The sequence below is a fragment of the Natator depressus genome, chromosome 3, assembly GCF_965152275.1.
Source record: "Natator depressus isolate rNatDep1 chromosome 3, rNatDep2.hap1, whole genome shotgun sequence".
NCBI lineage: Eukaryota > Metazoa > Chordata > Testudines > Cheloniidae > Natator > Natator depressus.
In genome coordinates this window covers 69449269-69475181 of record NC_134236.1, presented here as the reverse complement: position 1 = coordinate 69475181, position 25913 = coordinate 69449269, and the positions used below count along the sequence as shown (strand labels likewise).

The 25913-nt window shown below is 41.0% G+C and overlaps 1 protein-coding gene across 2 annotated transcripts in view; it reads left to right on the top strand.

Moving 5' to 3' along the window:
• Window positions 1–25913, top strand: part of RNGTT (RNA guanylyltransferase and 5'-phosphatase) — a 457144-nt gene that overhangs the window by 105118 nt on the left and 326113 nt on the right. For both annotated transcript variants that reach the window (XM_074948099.1, XM_074948098.1), the window contains exon 9: window positions 14810–14945. In XM_074948099.1, coding sequence (XP_074804200.1) covers window positions 14810–14945 — 136 coding nt within the window. The remainder of the gene's footprint in view (window positions 1–14809; window positions 14946–25913) is intronic.

Sequence of the window (25913 nt, the reverse complement as noted above, 5' to 3'; positions counted from 1 at the left end):
AAAGCTTTGAAACTTTACTAGGCAGAAGAAAAATGCTCTTTTTAAACATCGTAATTTATATGAAACAAGCACAGAAATAGTTTCCTTACCTTATCAAATCTTTTTTTAAACTTTCCCTTTATTTTTGTAGTAGTTTACATTTAACACAGTACTGTACAGTATTTGGGTATTTTTGGTCTCTGCTTCCTGATTGTGTACTTCCAGTTCCAATTGAGGTTTATGGTTGACTGGTCAGTTTGTAACTCTGATATTTGTAACTCTGAGGTTCTACTGCATAATAAAAACAGAACAAAACATCTGGCAGTAACTGTAAGAGATCCATGCGAAATCCCTTCCACTATGTGAATTGATAATTGTTTTCCTCTAACATTACGATAAAAATTCAAAAGGATGTAATATAAAATAGGTGATAGTTCTTGGACTGTTCATGCCAAAGAAGGATTTCAATAAGAAATTACTTGGGTCTGGATGATGATGATGATACGAGTCTGTTATTTGTGTTGCAGTGTGTGCTAGCATCAGAATTTATTTTGCAGCATTGTTTTCAAGAGTGGATTTGAAAACTAAATATTGAATTTTCATTTGCTATAGGGTATTCATATCTACCTATTTGGCTTCTATGAGCATGTCTTTGGATAGCACTGCAGTCCCTTTTGGGGAATCATACTTGTGTGTCATGAATAGACAATAGCAAGTTGCAGTAAACAGTTTACTTCCTTGTCTGTTTTAAATGTAAGACTGATATGCGCATCCATAGATTCTGAATGACAGATCAGTTAAAGCTGAAAAGGTAAACAAATAAGAGTTCAGAACAGCCAGAATCTCTGCTACTGTTCTCAACTCATAAGATAATTTTTATAACAGATTTGACCACTGTCATGCAGAATAAACAGAGCAAGTGGTTCTTACCTTACTTGCTCTTTAAAATAGAATATGAAGTATTTTGTAACAGTTTTGATTACATAATTGCTTTTGACTAAATAGCAAAGTGAACCTATCAAATGATGGTTGATATGTAGAGCTAGGATATTATTTTTTGTCATGTTTATGATTTGGCAACTTTTTCAAAATGTTTGTCTGATCAAAAGGTGCAAGTGTTCTAATGAGCAGAAGGCTATGGTATGATGTATTTCATTTTTAATGCCCCTGAATTTAATTTTTCTGAAAAACACTGAAGGATTTTGAAAACTGACCGTCAGAATCTAGAAAACTTCAGTTTGTGCCTTTTTTGTTTTGTTTTTTTGTTTCTATGTTCTGTATAGGGAAAGCCTGGAAAAATATTTTCAAAGAGAAACTTTAAAAATAGCAAGAACAGTAAATCTTGTCGTTTGTTTTTGCTTGAGGTCTCCTTAGAACCACAGTACTTTAGAAGCTGCTAATGGAAGAGTCAGGATTAGTGAATATTCAACAAAGATCTTTTCTGACAACTGTTTAGAAGGTGTTTGTGTGACATGTTAATCACATGAAACAAAAAATAATTTTAAGCAGCCTGATTAAAAGTTTCTTGCCCTCTTAGTTGCGTTTTTTCATTGTATTGGTACTTCTGCTATCATAATTCTACCAGTTGTCCTTAGCCTTAAAACAAATTACCAAAACTTTGTTTACCAAAGTCTGGCAGTAGTTTGAAGACCTCTAACCAACTCTGAAACACACAGATTGTTCATGAAAGGGAAATTTTCAGCATTGCTGTTGAACTATCTAAACATCAGTCTTAAATAAAGTTCTATACATTTTATTTTTAATGGTTAAAAGATTCAGTAAGATTGGTGATGGAGTTATTGATGATACAGTTCCTTCTGACATTTAATGAACAGATTCTGATGAAAGCCTACTGCTTTCAGACCCTGAAGTTACTGCAGGTGATTCTTGGAGACAAAGATTTTTAACTGATCTTTTTTTTCAAAAGTTTTATACAATCTTCTTTTGGTAGCACATAATCCTGAGGATGATATAAGTGTAGTTTTTAAAATGTTAGCTTTTTTGAAGCATTAGACCTTCGTGACAGGGTCTGGCCAGATGGCTACAGGAGAGTGATAGAAGGCAGATATTTTAGCCCCAGGTTAAGTAGGTCTCTTTTCCCTGGGTAAGGTAACAGGGAAGGTTCCAGAACAATCAGGAACTTTCTGGAAACAATTAAGGCCAATCAAGAAGCTGTTAGAATCAATTAAAGCAGGCTAATCAGGGCACCTGGGTTTAAAAAGGAGCTCACTTCGGTTTGTGGTGCGTGTGAGGAGCTGGGAGCAAGAGGCACTAGGAGCTGAGAGTGAGAACGTGGACTGCTGGAGAACTGAGGAGTACAAGCATTATCAGACACCAGGAGGAAGGTCCTATGGTGAGGATAAAGAAGGTATTGGGAGGAGGCCATGGGGAAGTAGCCCAGGGAGTTGTAGCTGTCGCACAGCTGTTCCAGGAGGCACTCTAGACAGCTGCATTCCACAGGGCCCTGGGCTAGAACCCGGAGTAGAGGGCAGGCCGAGTTCCCCCCTCCCCCTCCCCAACTCCTGATCAGACACAGGAGGAGTTGACCTGGACTGTGGGTTCATGAAAACGGCCAAGCTGAGGGCTGCCGTGAATCTCCAAGGCGAGCCAGTGTTGTAAAATCTTCCCAGAGAAGACGAAACCAGAATTGGTCCTTTTCAATATTTTTACATTTTATAATCTTAAGTATTCAAAAATATTACAGGAGGAATCATAATAGACTGTAGAACAACAAGAGTGAAGTAAGATACAATATAGAAATTAATAATATGCAGTTAGGCTAATGATAAAGCATGCTGCTCTACAGTGGAGCAGTACAGCTAGGTCTGCTTGTATGCATCATATATATAATATATATATAAATAAAATATGAGACAGCAAACTGCCTGCATCAATATTTAGTGCTTCTGTAGAAGTAATGTATTGCTTAGGAAATAAATATGAAATAATAAAAAGACACAGTTAAAAGAAGATGTTTCTGGGATAGGCACACAGCTTATTCCTTCAGGTAACTTATTTCCATCTCAACTTCATTTCAGTCTTATTCATTTTATCCACTTTAAAGTATATTCAAGAGTTATTGGTCAAGGAACTGAAATAGCACAATATGTTTGCATATACAAATGTGATGTTTTTGTGTAAAATTTTCAAAAGTTCCTGAATCACTTTTTTCAAAAGTGACTTTGATACTTGAGCCCACTAAATGCCTAAATCACTTTTGAAAATGTTTCCATGATATACAGGGTTTACAATTTGGTTCAGTGGCTCTCAGCACCCCAAGATGGAGGGACATATTCAACAAATAGTGATGGGAAACTGCAGCTCCATCACTAGACTCCTCACTTACGGAGTACCCCAAGATTCAGTTTTCTTTCTGGACCTTTTCAACATTTACATACAACCACTAGACGAACTGTTCAGACAACATAAACTCAAGTGCCAGCAATATGCAGATGAGACACAGTTCTACCTATTCACAACATATGACCAAACCACTACTACTAAGATGGCACAGTGCTTGGAGGAGATCAGTTCATGGATGCAGAACAGCAGCTGGCTGATGCTGAATCTAAGCAAGACAGAGGATGCTGCTGGTGAGTAGAAGAAAGCATTCTGAAGAGTGCAGTCATGAGGCAATCATCTTTTGTTGAAGCCACACATCCACAATTGGCCAATTCAGTCCATAGCTTAGAAGTGCTCCTGGATTCTTCACTGATGCTAAGCGGTCACATAGCAGCACCTGCCAGTAATGTTTTCTATCCTCTCTGGTTCGCTAGGAGATTTCGTCCTGTCTTGGCAGATCATGACCTGGCTTCGGTCATTCATACCTCTGTCACCTGTCGGTTGGATGATAGCAATGTGATATAACTGGGCACAAAACCATTAGTATTTTGGAAGCTCAAGCTAGTGCAAAACACTGCAGTGCCTCGCCTCAGCAACACAGTCTACCATGAGCACTTCATGCCTGTTCTTCACTCTCCACACTGGCTTTTCTTAGAATTCAAATAAAGTTCAAGGTCTTATCTTCAAGAGTCTCCATGGCCTTGGCCCTGGATATCTTAAAGATCCCCTAACCTTCTGGGGTGAAGACTGTGCTTGATTACTTTGTTCCTTTGGCACAATGGAATTGTACATTAAGAGTGTAGGTCATCTGTGAGAGAGATGGAATTGTATTCCAAGACTGAAATGAACGTCCCCAAGAACTAAAGATCATCACAAACCTCACCACTGTCCATTTTAAGTGCAACGCACATTTCTTTGACCTTGCCTTCTCTAATATGAACCTATAACAATGTGTGTGTTGTGTGTATTTTATATAATAAATAAATATCTATAAAATAAATATAAAAGCAAAACAAAACCTTATTGTGCACACACTCGTACACCTGGAATGAGAAAACAAACACGTGACAGATTTCAGTCACATTGTTTAAAGCAGTACTGAAAAATGCTCATATACGCTGGTGATGAGCGCAATAGAAGAATCTATATACTAGGGATGGGCAATTGTAAGGTGGTAGAGGGCCATAAAATCCACTAAAACCCTTTGGTGGGCTTTTGTGATAGAGAAAGAAGCGGCGCTTACTGTCTGGCAAAGCTCGCCCAGCTGCTGCTGTGAGAACATGTGCCAGAGCAGCAAGTCCTGCACCAACACCACCATTGCACACAGAGTCGCATATACCTGCCTGCACGTGTTCAGCTTCACAATCTCTGGGAAGGCAGATGAGCCCATGTCCTCTGACACCACCCCAACCCTGGTCCTTGCAGCCAGGGACACACTACCCCTGTTTGGCAACCCCTGGGTGCTGTCTGCCAGCGCTGTCCTGGAGCGAGCCTTCTGCAACCAGGAACTGGTGCTTCCTTCCCTTACTCGAGCAAATGCCAGGGAGCAGCCTCTCCTCCTTTGGGCATTGGGAAGAGTGACCTCTCACCCCCTTTTGCCATCCTCTACTTCATGCTGGCAGAGCCTCTTGCCCCTGACCTCACTCCAGATGCTGGCAGAGCTGCCTCCTCTTCTCCTGTGGTTGGTAGTCCAAATAAAGACGTCTGGCAGGGCGTATGCAGTCCCCAGGCTGCCAGTTGCCCATCCCTGCCATATAGAATAGAATAGAAAAAGCAGGCTATCCTTATGAGGACCTGACCATGAGCCAGGATGCCTCTGTCTGTCTCCATCTGTGTGTAATTGTTCTCCCAGCTAACATTGTTGCCAGCAGTTTATCAAACTCAGTGACCCTGGAAAAATAGGAAGAGATTCCCAGGATGGCAATCAAAGGATATAATGATTTAGTTCTGTAATAGTGTCATTTCTATGTTCGAGTGGCAGTAGCCACTTCATAGCTAAGCTTGAAGCAAGTGTCTCGCTATATAAACCTGTTAGTGGGAACTGGTGGGTGCTGAGTAGTTTTGAAAATCTGCCCATTCTTTAGGTATTTAAAGTGATGCTGTTGCCTCATAAGATCTTTTTTCCTGTCTGGCTCTAATCACTGAAAACTTTCAATGTGAATAAAAGCCTTTCTGTTCCCCTCCATTTCCCTTTCACTCTTTCCCCATACCCACTTCTCCTATGGACTTAAGGTCGGTGGGAGGGGAGCTTTGGTAGGCTTCATAATAGCTATTGGAGAAAGGCTCTGCTCTCCAGGACCTCTCATTGCAATGTAACTTTTGGGTTATATAAATGTACAATACTATATAATTAATGCATTTCATATTAGCAGATGCTGGGTGCGGTGGTGTGCGCCTGTAATCACAGCTACTTGGGAGGCTGAGGCTGGTGAATCGCTCAGGGGTTCTGGGCTGCAGTGCGCTATGCCGATCGGGTGTCCGGTGCCATTGACAGCCTGTTGAGCTGATGGCTGAAGGACCAGCTAGAACAACACAAATGACATGTTGTGATCGGCGCTCTCTCTGTGAGGGCTGATGGACTGATCGATCAAGGTGATATTAGCAGACACATCATCCATATGTAGATACCCTACTGCTTCATCACATTCCACTATCAAAGAAAGAATTTATAGAATTCTTGAAATAGCTTGATGCTTGCTAGGACTGTATGCCTTTTAAAATAATCTCTACACACATTTAATAAATATATGAAATCAACAGTATACAGCCAAGAGCATATATCATTACAGAACAAGAGTAAGGGGCAAAAGGTTAAGTTTGGGCAGGCATTGCAAGTTGGGCTGGGTGATGATGATTAAGGATGCTTTATATGGCAATGGAGAATTGGCTAGATCACTTAATTATTAATTTCCAGACATTTTAACCTTTTTTTTAAAGTAATACTTTTGTAAAGAACGTGCAATATAGTTTTTGTGTACTACCTGAACTTTGCTGAAATACTCTGAACCTTAATTTATTTGTAACAGTGCTTTTTGTTTGCAAAATGATGCCGATCACTGTTATGTGTAAGAATGGCCATTAACTCTTTAGCAGGATGTATTAAACTCATTTGGTGGAGATGGCTGAATTCCATTTTTAAGTATGGTCAGTGGGTTGGAGTATAAATTGTGGATTATATATACTATCTTTAATCTACAACAGAATTTACTGATGTGAATATGACGTTTGCACAGAGATCATAAGAATGGCCAGATGTACAGGGTCAGACCAATGGTCCATCTAGCCAAGTATTGTGTCTTCTGAAAATGGTCAGTGCCAGATGAAGAGGGAGTGAACATAACAGGCAATCCAAGTGATCCATCCTTTTGTTGTCCAGTCTCAGCTTTTGGCAAGTGAAGATTTAGGGACACCCAGAGCATTGCTTTGTGTCCCTGGCCATCTTGGCTAATAGCTACTGATGGAACTGTTTTCCATGAACGTATCTAATTTTTTTTAACCCAGTTAGATTTTTCTCCTTCACAACGTCCCATGGTAATGAGTTCCACAGGTGACTATGCATTGTGTGAAGTACTTCCTTGTGTTTGTTTTAAGTCTGCTGCCTATTAATTTCATTGCTGACATCTGGTTCATGTGTTGTCTGAAGGGGTAAATAAGACTTCTTCTCTATACCAGTCATAATTGTATAGACCTCCATCATAGCCTCCCCATAGTCATCTATTTTCTAAACTTGAATAATCCCATAATCTTCTTAGTCTCTCCTCATATGGAAGCTGTTCCATACCCCTAATCATTTTTGTTGCTCTTGTCTGTACCTTTTCTAATTCTAATATTTATTTTCTGAGATGGGGCAACTGGAACTGTCTGCAGTATTCAACATGTGGGCTTACCATAGCTTTATATAGTGGCATTATGATATTTTCTGTTTATCTAGCCTTTTCCTAACAGTTTCTAACATTATACTAATATTAATTTTTATTATTATGATAACATTTTATTAGCGTTTTTGACCTCCACTGCACAGTGAGAGGATGTTTTCAGAGAACTATCCACCATGACCGCAAGATTTCTTTCTTGAGTGGTAGCAGCTAATTTAGACGCCCTCCTTTCATGTGTGTGGTTGGAATTATTTTTTCCAGTGTGCATTGCTTTGCATTTATCAACATTGAGGTTCATCTGTCGTTTTGTTTAGTGTGATCTCTTTGTAACTGTTTGCAGTCAGCTTTGGACTTAACTTTCTTGAGTAATTTTGTATCGTCTGCAAACTTTGCAACACCAGATTTTCCCCTAGAAATGTGCGTCTTGTACTACCCAGCCCTCTCTTGGACAACACAAGCTCATATAAAGTCCATCATTTTATTAATAGAAAATGATATGCACAAATCCTGTTAACTCAAATGGGGTTTCCCAAACACTTCAGTACAAGCACACTGGTTTAGATAAAAGAATAAAACAAGTTAATTAATGACCAAAAGATAGATTTTAACTGATTACAAGTAATGAGGCATAAAAGTCAGAATTGGTTACAAAGAAATAACAGGTAAAACACAACAAATACCTAATTTAACTAAATTAATTCAGATCAAAAGTCTCTCTCACTACATGCTTCTTCATCAGTCTTACTGGCTGAATTCCTTTCAGACAGGATTCTTCCCTCAGTCCAAAGCTGTTTCTTTGTTCCTCAGGTATTGTGGCTGCTGTGGGTAGTGAGGAAGGGAAGACTACCTTGGTGCATCTGTTCCCCATTCTTATACCTTTTCCTCTTTGAGAATCATCTCCAGCTGGGGTTCAGGATACAGGAAGTCTGTGAGGATGGGAATTTCCAGCTGTTTCTTTGCCAATATGTAAATTTCTCTCTCACCCTTTTTCCTGCCAAACAATGGCCATCTAACCAGGTGATGATCCATTTGATTTCATTGTGTCAGTTTGCTTTTTGTCTCTGAGGAACTGGTTTGTGGCTGCTTCCCCAAATTCCACACAGTAGAATCTTATAACTTTATATACAATGTTGCCACACATATTTTACCAGGACAATAAAGATCAGTAAAACATGAGTTTTCAAATGATACCTTAGAAAGCATAGTTTGTACAACACTTATCATTGTCTTGAAATAGGGGTGAACATAAAAATACAGACTGTCACAGACATATAAACACATTAAGCAGAACATATGTTGGATTTCCCCCATGCTCTGTAGTCTATCATTTTATATACCAACCAATTTAATTTAACTTTTTTAAAGTGTTGCACTAATTCTCTTATGGGAAAGATGGCAAAAAATCCTTTTTGATGAAAATACATTATTAATAAGGATGACCTCAGGTGTTTTGATTACATGCGCGCTCTCTCTCTCTCTCTCTCTCTCTAGTGTGTGTATATACACACACACCACTAGATATGTATAGATGTTAAATGATGCTTAGATGCATAAACAGGGGACTCTCGAGTAGGATTAGGAAGGTTATATTACCTCTGCATTTGACACTGATATACCCACTATTGGAATATGGTGACCAATTCTGGTGTCCGTACTGCAAGAAGAATGTTGATTGTAGGATTGGAAAACATGCCTTATAGGGATAGGCTCAAGGAACACAATCTGTTTAGCTTAACAGAGAAAAGGTTAAGAGGAGAATTGATCACGCTCTATAAGTACCTACATGGGGAACACATATTTGATAATGGGCTCTTCAGTCTAGCAGACAAAAGGTATAACAAGATCCAAATGGCTAGAAGTTGTAGCTAGAGAAATTCAGACTGGATGTAAGGTCGACATTTTTAACGGAGAGGGTAATTAACCAATGGAACTAGCTAATTCTCCCTCACTGGCAATTTTTAAATCAAGATTGGGTATTTTTCTGAAATATGTGCTCTAATTCAAGCAGAAATTATATTGGGAAAGATTGATGGCCTGTGTTATGCTGGAGGTCAGAATATAGTGGTCCCTTCTGGCTTTAGCATCTATAAAAGTTATATGGGTAGTCTTGGAAGAATTAGATTTTTATCAGTAAATGTCGATAAGGGTGTTTCACCTTACACTCACAAAGCAATGAAAATATTTCCTATGATACTCTGCCTTTCTGTAAATTTTGATTAAGAAAAATGCTGCTTGAGAACTTATTAGTTTGATTTAAGGCTATATACTTTATATATTTTAACGTGATGTTCACACGTTGTGTTTTAAAAGATTATAAAGCTTTAACTTTTTCAATAATTAAATAATTGTCTGACCATCCATAATTGTCCACAACTGTGAAAATTTAAATCTATCAACATCAGAAAAAAGTGTTTAAAATAAACATAAATATCATCCACAGAAGTTAAAAAAGAAAATTCAAATTCTGCCAAGTCTGTATATGGGGAATCTCTACATCTAATTAACTCTCTTTTAATGGACATGGCATCTCTTAAACAGTGTTCCTACATTTTTGAGTCACTTCTTTATTTTTCATTTAAATCATTTTCCTTTTAAGTATCTTTAGTTGAAGGTTTTAGTACAAGGGTTCTCAAACTTTTTCTTAGTGTGAAAAAGTTAATGGACATCTTAATAGAAATCATAGTAGAAGTAGACCACCTCCTCTCCTATTCATGTTTGGATGAACCACCTATCCTCCTACTTGTGGTCATGTAATATCCTTGTGGCAACTGCAGCAATTGCTTACATGGAAAAGTAATTTTAGGAAAGTATTTAATATATTTTTAGTTGTCTTATAATGCAATTTTGCAGCCAGGATCAAGGCGAGCCAGCACCATGTGACCTGCCAGTTACCTGTGGACCATGAGCAGTCCATGGACAACAGTTAGGAAACCTCTATTTATTAGTGAGTTTAAAACAAAGCAGCCAATTTTGCATTCACAGTTTCCTTGCTGTTCATTATAATCGCTTGGCTGTAGTCGTTTTCTTTCATCCATTCATCTAGAATGGCTACAATGCAAATCTAAAAAGGGCCTAGAATCACTTTTATATGAATGTGATCACAATATCTGATTAAAACACTAATCTTCGTATTCCTAGTTCTATATCTGAAAGAAAGTGATTTGGTGTTTGAGTCAGGCACCAAGGTTACAGGGGTAGATTGACTATTGTCTCCTTTGGTAGGTGTGCCCCAACTTCAAACCTGATGGATCTATCTTGATGTTCCAGTCTTGGAGCTTGAGGGAACTAGTGGTCTTCTAGACATTCTTGTGGGATAAATGGGTTCTTCTGTCTGAACACTTGGTAGAATTTTATAGTAATCTTTGTTTTCCACTATGAATATAATGGCTCCTAAATAGTCGGTCTGCTGGATTTGTCTCCATAGGTCACTACAGTGTACAAATGATCTTTAACAGATTAAATGCAGAGGGGAGTCTTATTAAGTTAAATCTGAACAACTGTGACTTTTTGTTTGTTTGTTTAAGATTACATGCCATATCTGGGAGGCACAAAAAGCCCCAAAAGTTCTTCACCACTACTACATTTTCTGTGCAGTCTTCCATAACCCAACTCTTCTGAGTGATTGACAACTTGGTAAATCCTTGGGTGTTTTCACTCTGAAGAAATTTCATTTTACTTTGCAATCATAACAGCCAAGATTCATTCTGACTGGTCTACTGTCATGGAAACACAACAGCATCTCAGAGGCAAACATGAAATTGTCTCTGATTAAATTTAAGTCAGTATGGCTTATTAAGTTTCTGGGGGTTCTGGCTTTGTGGTAAATCAGTGAGTTGGACCGTGGTACTTAGTGGTTGGTGAAGGCCATTGGGTAAGTCCATTGTTGGTTGAAATTTTCAGTGTTTCCCTATCAAGAGTGAGGATGGGAAAGGATACCAGTAGCTCTTAAAGAAGCTAGTAGTATCACGAGTCCTGTTCAACATATATTGAGACCACAAAATGGGCAGAGGAGGAGACACATGGACTGCGGTGTTGGAGTATTCAGTACTCTGATGACATTCATCTCTACACTCAGCCATGTTGGACTTGGCTTCTGTTGACTAAGTATTAGATTACTGTAATGCCCTTTACATGGGGCTACTCCTTGAAGCCATTTGGAAAGTGAAGCTAGCACAGAATGCCATTTAGTCAGTGCTCCAGGGCCTGCATTAGCTTCCAAAAAGCTTCTAGAATTCAGTAGTGGAGTTAACCTATAAACCTGTAAATGGTTTGGAATCTCAGTACCTGAGATGTTACTTCTGTGTACCACATTGGTTGAAGCTGCAATTAGTGGAGGTGCTCAAACTGGAGCTTTTTTGTTTTGAGAAGGAGGGAGGTGCTGGCCAGCCCCACGCTGAGGGTATGTCTACACTACGAAATTAGGTCGAATTTATAGAATTCGGTTTTTTAGAAATCGGTTTTATATATTCTGTGTGTCCCCACAGAAAATGCTCTAAGTGCATCAAGTGCATGAACTTGGCGGAGTGCTTCCACAGTACCGAGGCTAGAGTCAACTTCTGGAGCGTTGCACTGTGGGTAGCTATCCCACAGTTCCCGCAGTCTCCGCTGCCCATTGGAATTCTGGGTTGAGATCCCTAATGCTGATGGGGCTAAAACATTGTTGCGGGTGGTTCTGGGTACGTATCGTCAGGCCCCCGTTCCCTCCCTCCCTTCGTGAAAGCAAGGGCAGACAATCGTTTCGCGCCTTTTTTCCTGAGTTACCTGTGCAGATGCCATACCACGGCAAGCATGGAGCCTGCTCAGCTCACTGTCACCGTATGTCTCCTGGGTGCTGGCAGACGTGGTACTGCATTGCTACACAGCAGCAGCAACCCATTGCCTTGTGGCAGCAGACGGAGCAATAGGACTGGTAGCCGTCATCGTCATGTCCGAGGTGCTCCTGGTCTCCTGTGTGAAGTCGATCAGGAGCACCCGGGCAGACATGGGCGCAGGGACTAAATTTGGAGTGACATGATCAAGTCATTCTCTTTAGTCCTGCAGTCAGTCGTATTGAACCATCTTATGGTGAGCAGGCAGGTGATACGGATTGCTAGCAGTCCTATTGCATCATCTTCTGCCGGCCAGGCAAGAGATGAGGATGGCTAGCAGTCCTATTGTACCATCTTCTGCCGGGCAGCCATGAGATGTGGATGGCATGCAGTCCTTCTGCACCGTCTGCTGCCAGCCAACGATGTAAAAGATAGATGGAGTGTATCAAAACAAGAAATAGACCAGATTTGTTTTGTACTCATTTGCAACCCCCGCCCCCCATCTAGGGGACTCATTCCTCTAGGTCACACTGCAGTCACTCACAGAGAAGGTGCAGCGAGGTAAATCTAGCCACGTATCAATCAGAGGCCAGACTAACCTCCTTGTTCCAATAAGAACAATAACTTAGGTGCACCATTTCTTATTGGAACCCTCCGTGAAGTCCTGCCTGAAATACTCCTTGATGTAAAGCCACCCCCTTTGTTGATTTTAGCTCCCTGTAAGCCAACCCTGTAAGCCGTGTCGTCAGTCGCCCCTCCCTGCGTCAGAGCAACGGCAAACAATCGTGCATCTGAGTTGAGAGTGCTGTCCAGAGCAGTCACAATGGAGCACTCTGGGATAGCTCCCGGAGGCCAATACCTTCGAATTGTGTCCACAGTACCCCAAATTCGACCCGTCAAGGCCGATTTCAGCGCTAATCCACTTGTCGGGGTGGAGTAAAGAAATCGATTTTAAGAGCCCTTTAAGTCGAAATAAAGGGCTTCATCGTGTGGACGGGTGCAGGTTTACATCGATTTAACGCTGCTAAATTCGACCTAAAGTCCTAGTGTAGACCAGGGCTGAGAGAGATTCTCTATTTTGGAACTTGCTCCTCTAACTTGGTCTGCTGTTGTCAGAATTTGTTTTCTTGGCATGCTGCAAATCCCATCTTTATCCTCCAGTAATGGTGAGTGAGTGGGCTGAGGACTGGAGGGTCTGTTTTTTAATCTTCTTATTAGCTGGTGAATATTCATGTATGTTGAGATGGGAAGAGCAGTCCTTTACACTGTATTGTGAAATTTAATTTATGAAATGAGTGCTCATAGCACTAGGTGGGCGTGTGCAGCGGTTTTCATATGTATAAAGAAATAAAAGTTTCAGTGCTCTGTATAGCTCTTGGTAACAATTTAAAGCATTTCCTCACTCAGCTCTGTGCCATTGCAACTCAGTATAGACCTGAAACAGCCCCTCCCAATCGTGGTCTCTTGAGCACAGAATGCTAGTTATGCTAAACTGTAATAGTTTCTTGTATTCAAAATATTGAAAGAAAAGATTTACATAAACTACATATGAAGCTGTGCGTTTCCCCTGCAAGACTTTAGGGCAGAATCTTTGGAAGAGGCTGCTTCTGTGTCATCTTAAACTGTCTGGGAAAAGGGTTCTTTGGGGATGCTTATTACTTGCTTTGTCCTTCTGACAGCAGAGGTCCTCTGGGTGTGGCTTGCAGCTGTTTACTAGGGCTAGTGACTTTTAGGAAAGGCTACTGGAAGATGACTTGTCCCTTGAGAACCAGGAATCTTGAATTATGAAAAATATTGAGGTTTTATGAAGGCGTGTCTAAGTTCAATAGAGTTGAAAATTTTCCAAATATGAAAGCTCATTTTGAATCTCTTTAAAACTTTCATTTTAAACGTTAATTTGACGTGGATGGTTGAAATCGCAAAAGGTTTTATACTGATAAGGTTTTTCCATATGGCTTGCTGTGAAAGTAACTGGAATATAGACTGAAGGAACAGTTGCTAAAAGAAGATTTGTACATGTCCCTCTAAGTTAAGGAATCTGCCATTTGTACCATAGAATACAATATTTAGTGCTCTAGGGTAGTCTATCAGAACTAATACATTAACGGTAGAGGATTTAAGCGCTTGCAATTGAGCTGCAATCACAAAACTAATTTCTCAAGATAGTAAGCACCCCCTTCCCCCACCCCGCAGGTTTAAGTACTTCAGGGTGGGTACTGTCTCTGACTGCTTTTGTTACAGTGCTTGCCATAAAGGGGCCCAATACTGACTGGGACTTTGTGTGTTACTGCAATGCAAATAATAAATAATGGACCAGAACTGTAGCTGTTGTATATAGCATAGTTCTCTTAATGTCAATGGAGCTATGCCAATTTACACTGGCTGGGGATCTGGTCCAGAGTTTTTACAGCCATCTGATAAGATAACCATTTTTTTTCTGGTTTTTGTTTGAGTCACAAAGTTTCATACTTATAGGCCTCAGACCTCTGTTGTGTTGTAATATCTATTCAACAGTCAGTCATCTTTATAGATAAAAATTGCTTATTTATGACTTTAACCTATATAAGCTAAATGTTAGGTATTGAAATATCTGTCTGTAGTTATTTGAGGTTAAAAAGGCACTTTTCTAAAGTAATGATCATTATATGATTACCTATAAAACTTCCCATTTTAATGCATTTTTATAGCTTCATTCTGTTGAGTACATTTGATTAAACTAATAAGGCAGTTACAATTAAAATATCTGTTATAAATTTAGAGGAGATAGTTCAAAGTATAATGTCATCTTTAATGTTTTCGTTGCAGGTATATGATGATGATTGATGGCAAGAATGAAGTTTATATGATTGACAGAGATAACTCAGTGTTTCATGTATCTAACCTGGAGTTTCCATTTCGTAAAGATCTTCACACACATTTAACAAATACTCTGTTGGATGGGGTAAGGTGCATAATGTTTATTACAATGCTATTCTTCTGTGTTCAGCAAGTAAGCTAGATCTGCAGTCCTGGGGGATAGTGAATGTTAGAATCACAAGAGTAATGTATTCAATATCTAGTAGAGAGTGATGATCACATTTTCCATACATCATTTCTTACCAGTCCATCCATAGAGTAACAATGCTGACTGCTCAGCAGGGGCTGAAATCAAGGTGTTGAATGGCAGCCTCTGAAAAAGAGGAGGTGGAAAGCAAAAAGGAATAAAACATGACGTGAATCTTTACACCTGTCTCCTTCGACGTTGGAAACATTGCAAGTGAATTGAATTATCTTCTACATCTTTTTCAGGACTCGCTTGCTAACCTTTAAACAAACTCGTGTTCGAAGGAGCCCTTTGTTGTTTGCTCTTCCACCTTCATTTTTCAGCTGATTTTAATCTTGTGGTTTATGTGCTGTTTTCACCCTCTGTGTTAAAGTTTATCTATTTATCTCTGACTAAAATATTGCCAAACTATCAGGCCCATTTAAGTTCATGTAAATTTTCAGCACTTGTTGAAGTTTTTAAACTGACAGATTATCTGGAAATTGAGTTTATAAAATACCTGTAATTGTTCAGTAATTCAGTCCAGTCTTTTAAACTGAATATTGCTTGCCAGAGTTGTTAAGAGGAGAGAGGTGAGGAGAGAGCAACTCCTCTTCACTTCTCTTTTTGGGGAGAAAATGGCTGCATTGGCTAGCAGGTCTTGGGAGGGTTGGAATCTGCCCAAGGGGAGGGGAATGATAGTGACGACATTGACTGTCACCTGGAAGCCTCCCTCATGGGTCTGCTCTTACAACTATCAGGGTGACCAAAGGTAGGGGGTTCTGCCTTTTGCCCCCTGGATTTTTTCTTGAAAAGAAGACTCTGCTACTGCTGCTGCTGCCATTCCCATTTCCTCTGCCTCCTGGTGCTTGTGCTCCCTCCTGTTGTGGTCTGTATGTACCATCCCTTGGGCTTGCCATATTTAGGAATCATTCTCTTTCCTCTCCTTAATGAGCTACTACACCTAAAGAAGGTCACAAACCAAGCTGTCATCTTGAGAGGGGGTTGTTTAAAGGAGCTCTGTGCCCTATGAGCAGCAGTGGGAGGCAGAGCAGCAGGCATCTAACTACAGAGACAAAGCTCCTGCACCCCCTTGCGGAGCAGAAAGCAAGGAGCACCAGGAAAACACAAGTACACAGCTGAGGAGCTCTTGGACCAGAGGCTGTTGCAGGAGGGTTGTGTACCTTTGTAAAGGTGGGAACTGCTGCAGCCAAGGAATCTATAAATCGCTGGAGGTAATTGGGACCCCTGGTACGCCATACAGCTGCTCTTTTTGTCCTTCCACTCCTTTCCCCGGAAGCTTAAGAGAAGTAAGGCTCTCTCAAGGCTCAAAAACTGCAACCAGTCTTTGTTCACTGCCACTCATCCATAACTCACATAGTGCTTATGGTTGCCATTTTGTTGAAGTTTCTGCAGCTGTTCTGTAGCCACTCAGTAAGGCTGTGTATTGTCAGCATAGTTCAGACAGTTTTTCTGGTGACGTGCTGAATATCTTTCTGAAACAAATGGCTGAGTAGGGAACCAGAAGTGGTTATATTGCTCAGCATTCCTTACTTTCTCCCATTGAATGGACTAGCCCTCCTACCTTTCTGTCCTTATCCACAGAGGTAGTAACCCCAAACTCAGAATGCCACAGTTACCTCATGCTCTCCTCAGGGATCTCACAGTTGGGTTTGCACCAATAGTGGGTCTCCTGTCACTTACCCAAGTATCAGATTTTGTCTTGAAAACTTCCTTGGCTTGCCACCAAAAGAAATCTCTGAATTACACTGACAATGGGCAGCCTGAGTGAGTGGCTCCAGCGCAGCTGCAGAGACTCCAGAAAAATGGTGATCACAATGACTATGTGGGCAGTGGGTGAATGGCAGTGGACAAAGATTGGCTGCAGCTTATGGACCCTGAAAGAGCTTAATGGTACAGTGACTTTCCCAGCTAGCAGGCATGTTTTCAGACAGCTATGCCAATGAGAATGCTATCAAAATGAAGATGTAGACGGGTGAATCTGTGGATGGCGTCACTCTCCTATATGTAGAACTGTTCTTATTGTTACCCATGGATGTTGTGCAGCATGAAACCCTGACACCTCCATAAAAACTGGAGTGACCAGAGCTACAGACAATTGGCTGTCTGCTTTCAGGACCTATGAATACCTTGTATGTGAAAGGTAGACTAAGCAATGTCTAGTCTTATTAAAATATAAGTGTCATATACAATTTAATGTGTAGTTATGGGGATGCATAGACTCTCTGATGTTGTTTGTATTACTGTATAGTCTCCTAGGTGCTAGTCATAGGCCAGGAACTCCACTGGGGGAGGCATTGTATGGACACAGAACAAAAAGCCAATACCTGCCCCAAAGAGTATAAAACAAGAGATGACAAATGGATAAAGACAGATGAGCAAGTACAAGGAGACAATATTGGTCAGCACGTTAGGCAGTGATCTCAGCACAACAGCAGCATAACTGTTGTCAAGTTTTTTGTAGGTATCGTAGAAAAGGAGAACTTTAAGGAGAGTTTGAAGGTGGAATATGATTAGTTTTGTGAATGTTTACAGAGGGCGCCCCACAAGCGTGAGAGGTAGCATGGCACACTGTTGCCAGGGCAAGAAGCCTACGCGGCTTCAGTCTTTCTAGATCTTCAGTCTTTCTAGATCAGCACCCCCATTCATCGTGCACTTCTCGCAGCAAGTCCGCCTGAGCGGGGCTCCTGGGGAAGCCAAAGGGCCCTACACCCCAACTCTGCAGTCAGCCGTGACTCAGCCAGAGTGTAAAATGGAAGGTTTATTAGTTGACAGGTACACAGCGTAGAACAGAACTTGTTAGCACAGAAATCAATGACTTTCAGCCACATTCATCTTGGGGGAACCGTGGGTCAGACAACCTAGACTCCCCCCTCTTCAAGTCACCCACAGCAAATTGAGCTGGACCCCATTGCTTGGCCTCCGACACACCCATTGCTCCTCCCCGGGTTTTGTCCTGCTTCCCAGGCAAAATGTCACCTGATCTCATTCCCCCTCCTGCTTCTCAAGTTATGAAGGGCATCAGCCATAGCTTACGATCAGGCAGCTGGGCAGCTTCATCTGCCCCCATGGGTCTCGGCAAAAGTCACACACCCTTATTCCCACCACCGAGGCATTGGTACAGTACACAAGGAAACTGAGGCACACAGTATTAATACAGGACAGTAAGACTCACATGCAGCATAACAAGGGGGGAAACCCCACTTCGTCACAAAGATGATGCCTAGTTTACAGGTCTGAGTGATAGGCAGGAGGGTGGTGATTTCAGTGATAGAAAAAAGAGGTAGCAGAGAAGATTTGGAGGGGAAGATTAAGAGCTCTGTTTTAGCCATGTTGAGCTTGAGCTGACAGGTAGACATCCATGAGGAGATGATGGAGAGTCAGTTGCAGATTTTTGTTTCGAAAGGAGGAGACAGGTTAAAGTACAGGTAGATCTGTAAGTTATCAGCATAGAAATGGTAGTTTTATTTGTGTTTTCTGATGAGAGTAGCCAGACATAAGTTATAAAGGGAGAAGAGAAGGGGGAGATGGACACAGTCCTGTGGTGCCCCTACAAAAAGTTGGATGGGGGATGAGACGTGCCAAAGGACACGCTGAAGGAAGAAGAGTATTAGTAGGAGGAAAGAATCACAGAGGTCATGGGTAGATAAGATTTCAAGAAGAAGAGCCTGGTTGACAGTGTTGAAGGAAGCTGAGGATGAAGTACTGGTTCTTAACTTTGCCTAAAATGAGGTTGTTAGAGACTTTGGCGAGAGCTATTTCAGTTGAGTGTAAGGCATGAAAGCATGATTGGAGAGGGTCTAGGATGGAACTGGAGGAGAGGAACTCTACAGTGATTGTAGATAGTGCATTCAATGAGCTTAGAGATAAAAGGGAGAATGGAGATATGGTGGTGGTTGGAGTCGAAAGTGGGGTCTAGGACATTGGTTTTTGTTTTTTAAGATGGGTGAATCTAAAGCATGCTTTTATTGTCTAGCCCCAGAGAGCTCAGGAGATGGGATGGGGTCACTGAGACAGGCAGTGGGATTTGAGGAGGGAAAAGCAAATGATAAATGTCTGCATCTGTGACGGGGAGAAGGAGAGTTGAGGGAGTGGAAGGGGTTATGTCATATTCTGTCAATTTTGTTTTGGAAAAATCTACAAGGTCCTGTGCAGAGTGTGAATTGTGGACAGAAGGAAAAGGTTTTGAGGAGTGAGTCTAAGGTGGTGAAAAGGTGGCTGAAACTGTGGTCTTAGGATTCAGTTAAGTTGGAGTTGACTTGTTCAGCTAGGGAGACAGCAGAATGGAAGGAGGACAGGAGAACAAATATGTAATGGAGGAAGTCAGCCTGATCACAAGATATCTGCCAGAGACACTGCAGTGCAAGAACAGGAATAGGGGAAGCGGATGTTGAAGATGAGCCAGGGCTGGGGTTGGAAGGGTGGACCTTGCAATGGTATTTAGGGGCACAAAACAGTTGAGTGTAGGATATGAAACATGGAGAGAGTAAAAAAAGCCGTATCAATGGAAGGGTGGTCAGGGAGGACAAGAAGTTGTCTGTGCTGATGAACTGCAAGTCAGAGATGCTGAATGATAGCATGTGGGAGGCTGTTGTTGGGCAATTGTTGTAAATATAAAGGGAAAATACCTCCTGGCCAGAGGAAAAACCCTTTCATCTGTAAAGGGTTAAGAAGCTAGGATAACCTCGCTGGCACCTGAACAAGATGACCAATGAGGAGACAAGATACTTTCAAAGCTGGAGGGGGGGGAGAAACAAAGGTTCTCACTGTCTGTGTGATGCTTTTGCCGGGAACAGAAAAGTAATGGAGTCTTAGAATTTAGTAAGTAATCTAGCTAGATATGCGTTAGATTCTGTTTGTTTAAATGGCTGAAAAATAAGTTGTGCTGAATGGAATGTATATTCCTGTTTTTGTGCCTTTTTGTAACTTAAGGTTTTGCCTAGAGGGATTCTCTGTTTTGAATCTGATTACCCTGTAAGGTATTTACCATCCTGATTTTACAGAGGTGATTCTTTTACTTTTTCTTCAATTAAAATTCTTCTTTTAAGAACCTGATTGCTTTTTCATTGTTCTTAAGATCCAAGGGTTGGGTCTGTGTTCACCTATGCAAATTGGTGAGGATTTTTATCAAGCCTTCCCCAGGAAAGGGAGTGTAGGGTTTGGGAGGATTTTGGGCGGGGGGGGGGGGAGGGAGATGTTGCCAAACAGCCTCTTTCCTTGTTATATATTTATTAGACGCTTGGTAGTGGCAGCAATAAAGTCCAAGGGCAAAAGGTAAAATAGTTTGTACCTTGGGGAAGTTTTAACCTAAGCTGGTAAAAATAAGCTTAGGGGGTTTTTCATGCAGGTCCCCACATTTGTACCCTAGAGTTCAGAATGGAGAAGGAACCTTGACATGGTGGCAGAGCGGTGGGATTAACTTGAAATCATTTTGAGATCAATTTGAGATTTTTTGAACAAGAAGCACAGATTTTAAAAAGGAATTTTTTTTTTCCTTTGGGCTGCTGGAAAGCAGGTTTTCAGCTGAAAGCAGTTAGTTTTTTTTTGTCTCTGCTTGGGGGCCAGAGCAGAGACAAAAGGGAATTGTCTTTTGTGAGCTGGAGTTTTCTCTACGTAAAGGCAGGGTAGTTAACCTCCTGCAGGGAAATTCACAAGTCTTCACAGACCTGAAGAAGTTTTTTTTTTTTTTTTTTTACCTAAGAGCAACTAGATGGGTTTTCTGTCTATTTGCCTGGAGACAAAGGCGTTAGGGTTTTTTTTTAAGGATTTTTCTGTAGGCTGACAATCACTATCAGAGAACATAGGTATCCGGTTACAGCACAGCAAAATTTTACAAGTCAAGTTTTTTGTTTGTTTTATTTCTAACTCTCGGTTGTAAAGTTAGTTAAAAACAGAGAGGCAAACATGACAGAGCCCAAAGCAGAAACAGCCAAAGAGGCTGCCCACAGGAGAGCTATGGAGACAAAGGAAAAAGAATGGAAGCATGCTGAGGAGGAAAGGGAGGCTGCCGACAGGAGAGCTGTGGAGGCAAGGGAAAAAGAAATGGAGGAAAAAGAAAAAGAGAGGAAGCATGCTGAGGCGGAGAAGGAAAAAGAGAGGAAGCATGCACTGGAGATGGAGAAGGCAAAGGCTGAGTGGAATCTACTGGATAACAATCCTTCCCCAACAATCCACAAATGGGAGCGACTGTGTCCACAGTATGATGAATCCAGTGATATTGCTGAATATTTTCTCACCTTTGAGAGACTGTGCACTCTCCATAAAATTCCTGAAGATCAACCAATTAAAGTCCAACCTTACCAGGTGTCACCTCAAGCTAAACCTGCTATAGAACGGGAGATCCAGGATATGGTACAGATGGGTGTAATCCGCCCCTCTGGCAGTGCATGGGCATCTCCAGTGGTTCTCGTTCCCAAACCAGATGGAGAGAGACGTTTTTGCATGGACTACCGAAAGCTAAATGCTGTAACTCGCCCAGACAACTATCCAATGCCACGCAAAAATGAACTATTAGAGAAACTGGGACGGACCCAGTTCATCTCTATTTTGGACTTAACCGAGGGGTACTGGCAGGTACCGCTAGATGAATCCGCCAAGGAAAGGTCAGCCTTCACCACACGTCGGGCTTTATGAATTTAATGTACTCCCTTTTGGGCTGCGGAATGCACCCACCACCTTCCAAAGACTTGTATGTGGTCTCTTAGCAGGATTGGGAGAATATGCAGTTGCCTACCTTGACGAAGTGGCCATATTTTCGGATTCTGGGCAGAATGCTTGGAACATCTACAAAAAGTCTTCGAGCGCATAAGGGAGGCAGGACTAACTGTTAAGGCTAAGAAGTGTCAAATAGGCCTAAACAGAGTGACTTACCTTGGACAGCAGGTGGGTCAAGGAACTATCAGCCCCCTACAGGCCAAAGTGGATGCTATCCAAAAGTGGCCTGTCCCAAAGTCAAAGAAACAGGTTCAATCCTTCTTAGGCTTGGCCAGATATTACAGGCGATTTGTACCGCAATACAGCCAAATCACCGCCCCACTGACAGACCTAACCAAAAAGAAACAGCCAAATGCCATTCAGTGGACTGAAGAGTGTCAGAAGGCCTTTAACCAGCTTAAAGCGACACTCATGTCTGACCCTGTACTAAGGGCCCCAGACTTTGACAAACCGTTCCTAGTAACCACCGATGCATCCGAATGTGGTGTGGGAGCAGTTTTAATGCAGGAAGGACCTTATCAAGAATTCCATCATGTAGTGTTTCTCAGCAAGAAGCTGTTTGAGAGGGAAAGCAACTGATCAGTCCGTGAAAAAGAATGTTACGCCATTGTTTACGTTCTGGAAAAGCTATGCCCATACGTTTGGGGATGGCATTTCCACCTGCAAACCGACCATGCTGCGCTACAGTGGCTTCATACCACCACGGGAAATAAACTTATTTGGTGGAGTATAGCTCTCCAAGATGTCTGTCTGGTGATGTTCTCCTCCTAATACAGCATGGCAAGAAGGTCCTCCGAACATTAATGATTAACCTGTTGAATTGGAGATAGTTCACCTCCCAGTGACTTCATAAATATCTGCTTCAATTACCTTTGGTAAATGAAATAACCAAACAATCATTCATTTTCTGATATAGCTGTAAAACTAATCTGAAAAGTTTTCAAAATAAATCACTGTTTAAAAATGTATAGTGTGTACCTTCTAAAAATGAAACCTACATCTATCTCTGAGTTGTGAAGAATATGTATTAAGATTATAACAACCAACAAGAAAAAGCACTTTTATGTGGAAAACTATGATTAAATAGAGTCTTCCTGACCAGTGATTTAAATCATGATTTAAATGAAATCCACCCTGTACCAGAGTCTGGGGATAGGGCTATGTAGTCCAAGGAACTTCGGTTTCCTTGGGATACATGGTTGGTGGCAGTCCTGGCAACTATACTCCAGGGTCGGTGTCCTGTGTGGGGTGGGGCACTGTACAGTGCAGGTTCAACTCCGGAGTTTTGCAGTGGGCTGGATACATTTGCCTCCTCCCCTGGCTCTGGCCCAGCTGAGCTGCAGGGCCCACCTTTTATACTTTTTGCCACACTCCTCTGCTTCCGCCACAGGGGATGGGGCTCGTTTGACTCTGCCTACGAGGGGAATTGTAGTGGTCTCTTGCTCTCTGGCTTGGAGGGAGGCCACTCTGCCTCACTACAGGCAGAATATCATTGGACATAACTTCAAATGATAACTCTGTGGGACTGGCTGGTATTTTCCAAGCTCACCCCTTAAGTGTGATGTGGCCCATGCATTCCTTCTGCCATTGAATTAGCAAGGGTACATCAGTAGGAATTGCAGAGTTTTCCTGAGAACTTTGACAGGAAACCATTAGAAACACAGACATTCATCATGACTGACTAGGAGTATTTTGTCACAGGCTGTTCAGTCTTGGGTATATAAGAGTACACTGAACATTCTGGGGCAGGGGATGCCATCTAAGCTGTTTGCTATTAGTATGCTGTGGTATTAAGCTTTTCAAGGAAGTAATTGAAAGGGCCAGTTAGAATTGATATATCTGGGAGGATGTGGGGAATCTCTCCTCTTTGTGCATTTCACAAGAGCTGACAATTAGGAGCTGCTGGACATGGGAGGAGCTGCGCTTTCAATACAAGTGTGTGGACTGGTGGGGCAAGGACTTTTATGCATTGATATTCATTCGTGTTTGGGGCTGGTGGTGTTAAAGGTGCCTGGTCTGGTGCTTCAGGATGAGACTAATAGTTCCCAAGTTTGTGGTAAAAAGGAGAAAGGGTTAAGGGAAGTCCTTTCTCAACAATAAGCTAACTTGGAAGGCACTCCCAATCAGTCACTGCTTATTTCAGGTTCTGCATGTTATTTTATGACATTCTGGATTATGACTTTACATGTTTTGTAGTTTTGTAAAACTTTTTGTATTGTAATACACTTTAATAGCTCAGTTTATTGGTATAAAATTATTTATAAGACAGGATCCTTTTTCAATTTTTTTCATAAAGTGAAAAGCAAAATGGAATGAAATTAAAAAGGCTTGGTTGGCTGAAGTACCATGAAATAAAATTAAAACTTTCCGTAACATAAATCCTTTTTCATAATTCAAATTTCTAAATGAGTATGATCAGTGAAGGGTAATGAAAGCTTCTTATGAAATGTATTGCACATTCAGATAAATTACTTTGTGTGTGTTTGAAAATGGAATTTCAATTTCATATTTAAGCATCACAATAGTTCAGTCTAGTAGGTGGTTTGTTATTTAATGCTGGTGCTAGATGGATTTTTTTCCACTACTGTTCTTACACGGGAAATATATTCGGTTGTTTTTTTAATCCCTGAGATGAAAGTCTTGTTTTAACAGATTGTTGCTAATTAGTGCTGAAGGGCTGTTGAAGTTAACTCTGTAATTGCAAAATTAAATAATTCTTACTTATTGGTCTTGATGTAGAAAGAGGTGGTCCAAATGGTACTGATTTTTTTAATACATGAATTTAACAGCATTTGAAAGAAGAGGAAGTTCTTCGGCATTCTGCTGAAATAGTTGTGAACAGATATAACATGCCAGGAGGAAAGAAAAGAGAAAGGGTGGACTGACAAAATAGGGAGAGAGAGAGAAATGGACTAGGAAGAACATTTTTCTTTTATATAAAAGATTAGTTACTAATCATATTTTCATTCTGAATTTAAAAGAAAATACATCCTGCTAATACAGGAGGTGGAAAGCAAACTGGAAGAGTGAGTTTAATAACTTTATGATTAGAGAGGAATCTTAAATATGCTATTAACATTTCTAGTATTCTACTTCAATAGATGTTTGACCCTCTTTGTGTCATGTCTTGCAATACTAGATATTATTTTAAAAGTGGGTAAAAAAGAATAGAAAATTTTAAAATAAATGTCCTTCATTTCTACCTTGCAGAAATTCCACCAGATTTTGGAGAATATCCTAGTAGATTAGTTATCTGGTTCTTCATCAATAGTAATCTCGGCTTCAAAGAGCTATGAGTAGTTTCGTACATTGGATCTCCAATATGAGAGAGTGCTTGCGTTTTTTCCCCCAAATACAGTTTATAGAGGCAGTACAGTGTTTCAGTAAATCATCTTGGCCGAGAGTTTAATCATTAGTATTTGATGTGAGGTATAACACAATTTGCCCTCATCTGTATTGACCAGTCATTTGTGTTCAGCTTCATGCTAGCTAACTTGGCGCTTCAGTCATATTCCATCATGATAACATTTTGTAGTGAATGTAAGTAATTCCCAAGAATTCTTTTGCCAGGGACAGTTGTTCAAATCAACTGGGATTCTCTGTGCATTTTGGTGAGTGTTAGAACACCTATAGAGCTTCACAAACATTAAACACCTACCACAATTACCCTATGAGGGAAGTATTGTCTTCATTTTAAAGATGTGTAAACTGAGGCACAGAAAGGATAAAGCCAGTATTTTCAAACATGGCTATATGAAGTTAGGTATCTAAATAAGAGTGGCCTGATTTTCAGAGATACTGAGCATTTCTGTATTTAGGTGCCTAACTTTTGGAGCTCAAGTTTGAAAATTTTGAATGATGTATTTAAGGCCATGTAAAGAGTCAGTGTCAGAGGTGTGGGATTATTCCTATAGTTCTGGCCATTGTCTGGTGCACTAGAGTAAACTGCGTCTTATGCTGCTGACCCAGGCGGGTTATCTGCAGGCATCTAACTGTTAATGAACTTATAGCAGGCCTTGAGCCATCAGCTGTAGCCTGGCTGGCACAGCTCCTTGCAGCTAGAATCTTATTTGTATTTTCCTAAAAATCAAGGGCCCTTTCATTGTGTTTTCTCTTGATTTCAAAAGGCCAGCCCATGGTCCATGAGGGGAA